The following is a 12,337-nucleotide window of genomic DNA, read 5'->3' on the forward strand; positions in this document are numbered from 1 at the left end:
ACTTAAGCGATGACATGATACCTGATTATATTGTGAGTTAAATCCAAAAAGTTATATAGAAGTTATTTGTTGTTGTTGTTTTCATAATATAGTTAGGTTAACTGCAGAGCTGTGTACGAACAAAATGTTCTGACCTCTGAAGTCTCATAACACATTGCCTCTTTCTAGTACAGCGGTAAGTCTAGTGGTTTATAACGCTAAAATCAGGGGTTCGATTCCCTCGGTGGGCTCCACAGATAGCCTAATGTGGCTTTGCTATAAGAAAACACAAACAAACACACATAACCCATTACTGAACAAAGGTTCGTACTTCCTATATTTGTGATATGCAAATTTTTCTGGTGACATCACCATAGATGCTGATTTTTATTTGATTGAAAATTATTTCATTTAAAAAGTAATTTAAGTGACTGAACTAAAACAATCATATATAGTTTAAAATACATTATATAGAACAATAACCATATATTTTAATTTTTAAAAATTCATGTTGTTTATGTACACGTTATTTCATGTTATATGCAATACTCGTAGAACCGTATATATTTACAGCATGCCAGTTGGTTAAAGTGCTCGACTCGCAAGCTGGAGGTCGCGGATTCAAATCTCTTTCCTCTTCACCATGCTCGCCCTTTCAAATAACAGTAACGCTTCGGTTAAAAATAAATATGTACCTTTGTTTGATCATAACTAGTTACTTGCTCCAATATACATCCACAACATTTAACCAAGTTCTCCGATGGTATAGCGGTAAGTATAAGGATTTACAACGCTAAAATCAGGTGTTCGATTCCCCTCGGTGGACTCAGCAGATAGCCTGATGTGGCTTTGCTCTAAGGAAACACACACATTTAAACATTATTGCGTTTTGTTGTCTTTTTTTTTATACAATAATTAATGTGTAGTGGGTATTGTTTGAACAAAATGGGCAACTTTTCCATAAATGGCATTTAATGTAAGATTATTATTGAACTACTGTCTAATGGTTTGAGTTAATAATAATTACTTTCGAATTTTAGGTTGAAGAACATTTGAACAGAACTCTAATTACAAGCAGTATCGTACTTCATGAAAATGTTTTATAACGTACCGGAAAATATTTGTTAAACATAATTCACTACTCTTTCGCTAAAATGCCTTACTGACTGACGACAGTAAATTAAATGCTGTTATGAAATCCGGCATTTCCATGCAAAATCTTAGATCTTTTAGCACAATTTGTGGAAGCAACAAAATTACATTGGAGAAATATCGAGTATAAACGCAAATATAAACAATGGGTAACTATCTTTAATAAACACGAATATATAAGAATTGTGGCAAATATCATAGATATATAATATGCATGATTACTATTATTTTTGCAGACTATTAAAAATGAAAACTAAACCAAATAACAAAATGGAAACAATTAAAAACAAGAAAATAAATAATAAAATTATGTATGCAGTTGATACATTTCGTAGACGACTCTGATGCTTTTACTGTGATGTCATCTGTTTTAAGGCTTAGGTTTCAAATAGTCAAATTGTACTATAATAATTAATATTAAATTTAATATTTTCAGTTTAGGTATATTGAGGAAGTTTAGAACTTAAAGAAAGCGTGGTAGGCTGATTAAGACCATTTTTTTTTCCAATACATTGTAAAATATTTAATGAAGTGCGATGCCGCATGCGATTTGTGACTTAAAAGTTAAATTAAAATGTTAATATTACACAAATTACGGTAAGTTTTAGTCTTACCTCTAAGGTACGAAATAAATCGACTTTAAATATTTTAGTATTTTCAAAATTAAGTTATTACTATAAGTGAAATAACTATTTTTGTTTTATACTTTAGTCAAGCGTTTTTTAGGTATGCCTACACTGTAGAGTTTGTATAAATACAATAAAACTATTATATTAATATAAAAAGTTAAAGACATTTATTTTGAAGGTTGACTACCCTGTGCCCCCCGTTAGTACAGCGGTAAGTCTACGGATTTACAACGCTATAATCAGGGGTTCGATTCCCCTCGGTGGGCTCAGCAGATGGCTCGATATGGCTTTGCAATAAGAAAACACACACATGACTACCCTGTTGTTAAAAATAACATATCCTAGTTTAAAAATTACTTGTCTTTTCAGTCTTCTAGTTCTAGCACTGTTATCGTTAAACATAAAAAGAAAAGATAAATTAATACCATATATTCTGTTTGTAATTTTGAACAGTACACTCAGATTCCCTCTAACCATTTTCTTCTAAAAGAGAAAATACTTTTAAGAATATCATTCTGATTTCACATGATATCCTGTACATCCCAGCAATCATCCTAATAGCCCTCTTTTTCACTTTCATCCTTAGCCAAAAACTCAATGTCCTGAAACTGGAAATAAGGAGCTCAAAACAGAAAAGTATACTTTAAATAAAGAAATCTGTACAGGGAAATGATAACTTCCCATGTTTTATATTTGGTACAACTGTAGGTACAACATGTAAGTATAATCCTATTTGTCTTCCTACTAACTATTACATACAGCCTGAAAAGCTTAAGAGATTGATTGATTACAACACCAAGATTATTTTTTCACAACTCTAGTGAGTGGTTATTATTGTTTAAGGTATCCCACATGCATTACCTTGCTACCTTGAAGTAGTATAATTGTCCCCTACCATTTATGTGCCCAAATACAAATCCCTTTGTAAAGCAATAACATGCCCCCTCACAGTTAATCCACCCAAAACATTAATATTATTAGAAAACCTGACCATGTTGTTGGTATGTCCATATGAATATTATTCTATGCATGACAGAAAGAGTAACTTTTTAAGAGCAAGGTTCTGAAGTCTCCAGTTGCAACTGAAATCTAATTTGACTGATCTCCATTTATTAGGACCAATGTTTATTAAAAATCATACTTTATACTTGCAATACATTAATTATGGTCATCTGCATTGATCATTTATGTTGACATTGGATACAAAGTTCAAAACATGAAAGTCATGAGATCAAAAACAAGTATATCACATTTGTATTAATGGGAAATACTTTGTACTTACTTGTTTAGTTTTTTTTTTAAATTAATATATATATATATATTGGATACCACTAGTTAAATAGCAGCTATTTTATTTCCTAGTAAATACTTATAATGCATACTTAATATTTGGTGCCTTGACCTTCTAACTTAGTGTCAGTAGAAGTATACCAAGAAATTTATAGCTTTTTTAAAGAAAAGAAAGGGTGGTGGATTATAATCAAGAAACATACTTTTCTGTACATTGTAAAATGTTTATCAAGCATCTTATGCTTTTAGCATGAGTTGTTAATATTACAAAAATTTGATAAGTCAGTGCATATAAATTGATCAGTTACTGTTACTAATTAATTGCTTACAAAATGTTAGCTGTAACATTTGGATTTCAGAAGAACATGGTGTAATAATAATACTTTAAATTTGTTGTTTCACAGTTTTTGCCTTTTTTGTTTTTTTGTAAATGTTTAAAGTAACATGATGACACTGGCAAGTTAATTTTATAATATTAGAAAGAAACGCAGTGTGAAACTAGAAATGATTGTACCAGAAGAGGACATAATGTATAACTTAATATTATGTCTTATTAATCAATGGTGATGTAAAATGCAATTAAGGTTTGCTTCTTTTTTAACTAGTAAGACATATTCTGCATGCAATCTGTTTATACTATAAGAGAGCATGCTATATATTGTGGAACAGTAATTAAAATTAACAATGATAAATTTGAAATGTTTGTAAGATTTCAAGGTGTCCAAATGTTAAAGATCTAATTATGATTGCTGTTTGTTGATATCATAAAACAATAGTTACAGAAACTTAAGTTTTTATTCTGATACATTATTTTATCTCATCACACAAAAAAGCTATCTTTATTAGTACTGCCTTCTAGCAGTATAAATTTTTGCTTGTCACTAGCCTTCTATTTTCAATTTTTTCTGTATGTCTACATAAGAATTATCATGTATCAATTCTTTACCAATAAAAGTGCAACATTATTCTTATTGTAACTAGCACTCTCTCTCTGGTAATGCACTTGTTAATCACTTCTTTTCGATTGGCATCCTTACTGTATATACGTATTTGTTTTTACTCATTGCTAAGGAGGCAATAACTTTGGTGTCAGCCACAGGCATGATGGCTATATTCTGTTGGGAATTGCACCATTTTGACAATTTCTTTAATTTGTCGAGTAACGTGTCACATCAGCACCTAGGTGTGCCTGAATAGAAATTTCTAGGCCATTATTCTATTTTTTTTAGGATTCTTTCACTCTCATCTTCATTATGTGCATTGTTGAGGTGATTCCTACTGTAGACCTAATATACAATTTCAGATGTTTGTTTGTGGTTGTTTGACTTTGTCTAGTTGTCACCTATGCATCAGTATTATATATGATACTTCAAACAATATCACACATCACAGGATCATATTACACACATCATGGATATAGGGTTATCTATGGGACCCATTTTAGATATATCTTGTAGCCTTTTGTTTCATAAATATGTTTGTTGTAGACCATTACTCATGGGTAATGCGGACAGGGATTATTGCCGATCTATGATGCAACCAGGTTTGATTGATCATCTCCATCCAGGTCGTAGCTCAGCTTTTCAAGATAGGATATCATGAACACCTATTGCACTATTTTTGGAGCTACAGTCTTCCAGACTCTCCAGTACATTTTGTCACCCTTTTTTTCTAATGGAATATGGGAGTTTTTTCCACTTGCCAGTTCCAAGCTGCAGGGGTGGCAGGCTTTGTGAGCCAATTCTCCTGAATGAAACACAGTTCAAGATGCCACTGGCTGTTAGTTGTAACACTTCACCATATAGCTATATATTATAGTTTACCCCTCTGGCTGAGATATTTCTCCTTTCTACCGTCCTATAGGTCTTGATTCTCAGTTGAGTGAGATGCTGGTTGGAGAAGATCCTGCTGCATAAATCTTCATGTGTTTGGCTGGTACCTTTCTTCTACTACAGACTGGAAAATAAATTCCCATTGCTGCCAGGTTTTGGACTGGAGATGTAACCCAAATTTGAGGCCCATCTTCATCAAGTCTACTGGATGTCAGTTCCAGTGGATCTGATGTTAGGTGAGGCTGGATGAAATGCATGAATTCTGACATCTAAGGATGGCTTCCCTGTTCCACCTATGAATGAATATTTTCAATTCTACTAGGTTTTAGACTGGGGATGAATTATTTCAGAGCTCTTCTTACTATCATCTGACTATAGATTTCCAGAAGAATCCATTACTGGTTGTGTTTGAAACCATTATGTAGTCTGTCCTTGATTCCATCCTATCATTTTAGTGACACCTTAATCAGAGCTTAGAAGTTGTGCAATCTTCCACTGGTGTAATGTGTCTAATTCCTTTTCCACATCACATTGTTTTTCATTGGATGATTTCTCAAGAAGGATCATCTTCTCACCATTTTAATGTAAGATTCTAGCTTTTCATGAAAGGAGATATGTTGGAAATTAACATTTTCTTAAACTGAAAATTTATTTTACAAAAATACCTTTCTCACATTTCTTATCCATTCTTCTCACTTCTGGTTTATTAGTTGACTTGATAGCTAATTGTGAAGTGGTTAACAGATGCATTGTTAGAGAGAGCACTATTATGATAGAGGTAGTGTCTCACTCCTCCTTGTGGAGAGTTGCTCATGATCATTTGCATATAGATATACAGAAAGAAATTGGGCATGGGAAATCAGGAGGTCTTTGACCCTCCCACTTCGGAGAAAACCATACTCTCTCAGAGGAAAATTGAAGTAAAAAACGAAAGGGGGGAAAAAAAGGAAAGAAAATATGCAAGAAATAGGGAAGAAGTATGAATTGGATAGACAGAAAAATCACCGTAAGAATATCAAGATTAAAATTTGATTTTTGTTTTTTTTTCACTAATTTTCTTACCACCAGAGCTTGAGTGCATGCATGTTAGTAAACAGTTGAACAGTGAATAAAGTGAAATGATGCAATGGCCAGTGTAATTCTATATTAAATTTATTTTTGATTCTTAAAAAAAATATAAGATGCTATTTTTTCAGAGGGGTAGGGTAATGACCCCCCAGCAGGTAAATCTTTCCTATGGGCCTGGTTACAAGGCTAACGGCAAATAAAAAATTTGCATTAATAGAGGGCAGTATTAATAAAGATAGCTTTTGTGAGCTAAGTATCTATTAGTCATAACTTATTTTTAACTTGGTCATTGAATTTCTACATGCCATTTTTAATTTGTAAAGGTGAGATGCAATGGTTATGAATTTTACAATAAAAATTGTAATGAACACCTTAGCATTTTTATAATTTTTTCTAAAAATTAAGTATGTTCACTGTGATACATTTTCTATTATTTATTTTCTAATCTATTACAGAATATACTTCATTACAAGATGTGCACCTTGTTTTAAATTGGAATGTTTTGCTGTGGGTGAGAGCATTTTTAATAAAATAACTTAATATTAATAGCAAGTAAAGTGTTTGTGGAATCATTAGCTTCTCAGAATTGTGAGACTGCAATCATGTTCACTAAGTTGAAGAAAAAAGTGGAAGAGGATTCTGGTGAATTACCAAAAGTGTTGACAGCTACAGGATCTGCCAGTAATGTTGCAGCTCTTAGCAGTTCCCTATCTGGTTCAGCAAATAATATGTCAGTAGTTGGCAAAAACTCAGTCATATCCAATACTATACCTTCCCATAGTTCCAAGGAGTCAGGTTTGTCTGTTTTTTTGACAAAAATATTTTCAGACTTCCAAATTTTAGTACTGTTTAACTTGACTATCTTATAAACTGAAGCTTCACCCAGAAATTTGGTAATGTTGTCCTACTCTGATAAATAAGTTGAGTATTGTAATCTGTTTTATTTACTTAAGAGAAATAATTACATTGGAAAAAATTTTGCTCTATTTTTTTTCTTTTAATTGTTTTGGTTAGTCAACATGCTAACTGATTAACAATCTTGAGTTAATCGAAAATGATGTTGAGAAATTATGATATTTCCATAACTTGGATAGTTGTAACTTAGAAACACCAGTTTAGGTTTGTTTGTTATCATCATGAAATTAGCCAAATGGAAGTAAACTCAATCAGTTTATCTTATTTTGTAACTATCTTGTAACTACATATCATACTCTGAATGTACTAAGTGTCTTCATGAAATTTTGCAAGCTTTTCTAAGCATTACAAGTATGCTGTAAAATTACTAATCTTCATCTTACAGTTTTCATGTCTTATTTGCAAAACCAAGAAAACATTTATTGTTGGTAAAGTTTGATCTTTTTGTTTTCTCTACTCTGACATTCACTGTGGTAAAATCATCATTGTACTGTCAAAAGTTGAAAAATATGAAATAAAATAAAAAATACCCCCCCTCCAGATTGACTGCAGATTATAACAAGCAATTCTAATTATTTATCCTAGCTACATCAATTTATTTATTTATTTTTTAAATTATGTTTAAATAGCATAATAAAGCAATAAAACACTTGGGTAAGGTGGCAGTTCTAGTCTATGCCTAAATGAGAGATTCTAAGAACTTTTAATTTTTTTGTACATTTAAGCTCTTTTATCTAATCTATTGAGTTTCTAAGTTTTACATATTAGTTATTACTTTTGTTAAAAAATATACAATATATAAAAACAAGAAATAATGACTCTTACTTTAACCTTAAGACATTTTTCATATAGATGCATAATTTAGTACTTTTTTTGTGTTATGTTTGTTCTTTGATAATAATTTAACTCTGAAATATGAATTTTGACACTCATAGTTGAAATGAATTCTGAGTTTCATGTTACAACTACTACCACTATTATTCCTGCTACAACTAGCCATATTTCAAGTCAGTAATTGTCGGCAGAGGATGTTATGGCCTTGACACCAGGAGTTGGCTACCTTCATGCAGACTCCTGAGTTGCTTTGAGATTATTGCCTCTGAAGCATATGAACAAAAGGACAAAGATCTGGACAGTCTCTTTCCTCCCCTTTCTTTACCATCCAATCACATTTAGCTCCAGTGAAAACACCCAGGCCTCTTCCTCCATTCTTGTAGTTAATAAAACTGGGTACATTTTGGCTTTGTCCCCAATTTCCAATGACCCTTTCTCCTAAAAGCTACATGAATTAATTTTGAGGAACCAAAATATGTAAGATTCATTAAAATTTACTGCAATTACACTCTGTGGAAAACAGCTGATGAGCTCTTGATGCTAGGATTACTGCTCCAGTAGATAAAAAGTAAAGCAATGAAACCATAAAATTTAAAGAATACAGATGTGAAAAGGTTAACAGTTGTAAGTGTGAAGACAAGTAAATTGAAAATCTTGAGAGAATTCATGCATCACAAACAGCTCTTTTTTTCATATTTCTGAACTTTCATTGTAACTTCATGGTAGAGAAAATAAGAGATAACTTGAAAAGATAAAATATTCATTTCGAGTATGCAAATGAAATATTAAAATTGTAAGATGAAAATGAGTATTTTTGCCATCAAAATCACTTTTGACTTAAAAAAAAGTTTCATAATTCAATTCACATAAAGCCTATAGTTAAAATATTTTATTAAAAAAATTGATTTTTTTATGTACAATAGATTTGCAATGTCTGCTAAAAGTTCACTATATTTTGTGAAATTGCACTTAATACTTTCACATTGTAGTATTTTATGGTTATGAAATAGTTCCAGAGTAGTATGGATTTACTAAATTTGTAATGGTTCAACCTACACTTTATTTTAACTTTGAGAATCAATTTAAATTCGTATTATTGCTTCAGAACAATAAAGTGCATTTTCACTCCATTATTTATCCTAACAATTATCTCAAGCTCTGATTTAGTATTTATTTCATACTTCTAACACTGTTAACAGTTTTTGAAAATTGTCTAATCTGTTGAAATTTTCTATTTCAGTTTACAAATTTTGCTATTTACTAACTTTTAAACTATTTCTTTCAGCTTCAGAAAGCAGTTTATCAAATGATGCCTCACTTCCTATAACATACAATCAGTTTGCCTCTTCAGTGAATGTACTATCAAAGAACCATAAAAGTTCAAGAATATCTACCTCAGAGCTGGCCTCTCCCACAGGGTCAACATCAAGTCAAGGAACAGCTTGCACAGTAATGTATATGATGTGTATTAATAGTGCTTAAGAGAGATGCCATAGCAACTTGGCTTGCATTTATTTTGTGTATAAAATAGAGCAAAATATTGGTATGCTATTTTAATTTAAGTCATATCCTTTTGTGGCTGAGGAATTATTTACTTATAAAACTGCTTAAGAACCTAAGAAAAACATGATAGAAGGCAATTTAACAGAATAGTGACATCTCTTTAACCATAAAAACCACTAAAGTAATCATATGATTTCAGTATAACTTTCCACATCTTAGTATATGTATTCATTTAAGTACTTAAAAACAACAACAAACAAACTAACTCACATACATCATAATTAGGTAGTAAGCCAGCTCTTAAAATAATGACTCTTAACAGAGAAGTAATTTCAGCTTTCAAAGCTAAAACTTGTTGCCCCTGATATTCAAGTTCTTATTTCTAATTGTATCATTCTGTCATTCAAACAGATACCTCGTAAGCTGTTTTTCTAATTTTAAACTTGAATCAAGTTATCTCTAGCTCTTTTAGGGTTTAGAGAAGTGTTATATGGGTTTTGAACATATCACTGTTAATTATTTTTTAAAACTAGTTTTTCTCATTCTGGCACTCTGCTTTCTTCAACGCTGTCTTCAATTTGCAGCATTCTTCCTATAATAGAGAGAATAAAACTTCATTAACTATTCTAAATAAAATCTCATCAGAATTTTTTGTATAATAATAATCTCTTTTTTTTCCTAAACCAAAATTCTGCTTAAACACATATAGATCTTAGAATTTTATTAGTATTTTTTCATCACATTTTCTAGCTGTTGATAAAGTTGTCACCATTTTGTAATACTGTAAAAAATGTTTACCTCATTCAATTTTTTGTGTCTAGAGTGATTGTTGTTGTGGAGAAATTTTACTTGTTTTGTTTGTTGCTGTGCTGTCCACGCATTTGCTTTTTTTTTTTTTTTCGGGGATACATGATACATATTGGTAAAACTTCCTAAGGGCATGACCTTGAATGGCTTCACAGTGTTACAAAGTAGATCTCCAAACCTCCTTCCAGACTATTAACAGATTATTTTACTTTATCTCTACATTTCTGATTTTTTTTTTTTTTTTACTGTCAAGGAGTTCTAAATTTCCCTGTATATAAATATGTATTTTAGTTTGTAGTTTAGGTTTAATAATTTTTTTTCTAATATGAAATTTTTACTGTCATTCATTTATGCAAATTCTCTAATCCAGATGTACATTACAGAAATAGATGAAGTACCTGTAAGTCAAACATTCACATGTGACAAGCTTTTTAATTGTAGAACATTCCTTCAAAAATAATTATTGACACCCATACCATGTTTTTTCTAACTAAGCCTCCCAATGGTTCAGCAGTAAGTTTGAGAGCTTGTAATTCTAGGGTTCATGTGGGCAGAGTATAGATGGATCATTGTATAACTTTGTATTTAATAATGAAAAAATTATTAAAAGTGCCTGGTAAAGTCTGGTCGCTAGGACATTTGGAATACAATCTAGAGGTTACAGGTTCAAATCCTATCATTAGCATGTTTGGTCTTCCACTTGTGAGGGTATTGTATTGCAAGTAATAGTAAATCACACTATTTATTGGCAGTGAGTGGTGTTAACTACTTGCCTTCTCTCAAGTCAGTCACTTTTAAATTAGGAACAGTTGTGCACTTAGCTCTGAAGTAGCTTTTTGTAAAAATCACCAAAATAAACAAACCAACTAAGTTATACAATATACTTAAATGATATTTGGAATTTATAACATTATATCTCTAATTTCACAAAACAACTGTTAGAAAATTATGTAAGCTACCCCTCCCTCCCTCTTTTTGTTTCATTGCTATACAAGTTAGGCATCCTGAAATGTAAATTATTAGTAATTCAGTCCATACTAAACACAGTAATATCTCACATTTGGTACATTGAAGTAAATAACATTGTTTAAAGTGCTAAAACAAAATATATATAATTCTGGGAAATAGACATTGAAGGAATGGAATCTGACCAATCATACGTCTTTTCCAAATTAGCTGCCAGTGACTTAGTTTGTGAATTTGTTTCCATATGAATGGGGCAATTGCTCAAATACCTGATAAAGGTGTACCTTCATCCACAACACAAGACATTTCTATCTGTCAATTCTGACTAGTAGTAATTTTAACATGCCTTCTCTGAAACTGAATTGGATGTTCATAGTCAGAACTTGATATGGTGTGAGTGAACAGATACTTAAGGTAAGGACTTCTTACATAAAGTTAATTAGTTTGCTATATGCCTGATGAGGTACATTTCTCTTGCATACAACGGTGCAAAGAACATGCCCAACGAATCAGTGACATGTAAGTGAGTGCTCTTTTTACAAACAAGACATTCTTTTGTAACCATTGCAGATATCCTAGTTGCTTTGTGCCAAAAAAAAATTTCAAAGAACCAACCTCTTGTAATCAGGTATAGATACTGATGTAGGTATGATGTGGCAGGGATGAATATTGATAGATATACTGATCTCTATATTGAGCAGAATTAATATCACAGCTTATTTAATATATCCTACAACAGTTTGTGCTGTTGTCTATTGGCAAATATAATCTTGATTTCAACCAAAAAATAATGACTTGTTCTTTTGTGTTAAAGTAGTCATTATATTCTTTGAAGAAAGGAAAGTGGCCTAAAAGTACACTGGACATTCTTCTTGTCAATCATTGTCATACACATCACTTTTTACTGAAATGGTTTCACTTACTAAAGCAACTTTGAACAGCCATGTCAGAAAAGTGACTTTTATTTTTAACGTGGAACATCAATATCAAAACTGTTATTCCAACTTTCCAAATACTTGTTTATGAGCATAAGGTGAATGATCATTCTTTTTTTTAATCATCTGGTGGATCATCTGATAATTGATTTGTTTAAAAAATGACTGAGGAGGAAAGTGTTTAACATTACAGTGGAGTGCCGTTAAGCTGAGGTATTTGGGCGGTCAACCTGCTTAACCACGACTTAAGTGGTCCGCGGCTTAAACCTTTGTGACTGAAAAGCCGAAGTTGCCAACAGCTTCGCCGAGGAGCCTCATCTGGGCCATTGCGTGATCATTATATCAGATTATCGAATTAAAAGTAATACTTTAATTATTTATCACTTTTTTCACGGATTTAACTTGAATTAACTTTAATGTATGGAGA

The 12,337-nt window shown here is 31.6% G+C and overlaps 1 protein-coding gene across 12 annotated transcripts in view; it reads left to right on the forward strand.

Moving 5' to 3' along the window:
• The first annotated feature begins 590 nt into the window (after positions 1-590).
• Positions 591-12,337, forward strand: part of LOC143245011 (golgin subfamily A member 1-like) — a 93,204-nt gene continuing 81,457 nt past the window's right edge. For 6 of the 12 annotated variants that reach the window (XR_013025427.1, XR_013025426.1, XM_076490744.1 and 3 more), the window contains exons 1-4: positions 1,480-1,728; positions 2,347-2,477; positions 6,406-6,745; positions 8,985-9,148. Coding sequence is in view for 10 of the 12 variants with exons in the window: in XM_076490744.1 (XP_076346859.1) it covers positions 6,553-6,745; positions 8,985-9,148 (357 nt within the window). In the remaining 2 variants the exon portion in view is untranslated. Of the gene's footprint in view, positions 751-1,469; positions 1,729-2,346; positions 2,478-6,405; positions 6,746-8,984; positions 9,149-12,337 lie in introns of those variants that run through there. The other 6 variants (XM_076490743.1, XM_076490741.1, XM_076490742.1 and 3 more) reach the window with 6 other exon arrangements.

Source organism: Tachypleus tridentatus, chromosome 2, assembly GCF_004210375.1.
Source record: "Tachypleus tridentatus isolate NWPU-2018 chromosome 2, ASM421037v1, whole genome shotgun sequence".
Classification (NCBI taxonomy): domain Eukaryota; kingdom Metazoa; phylum Arthropoda; class Merostomata; order Xiphosura; family Limulidae; genus Tachypleus; species Tachypleus tridentatus.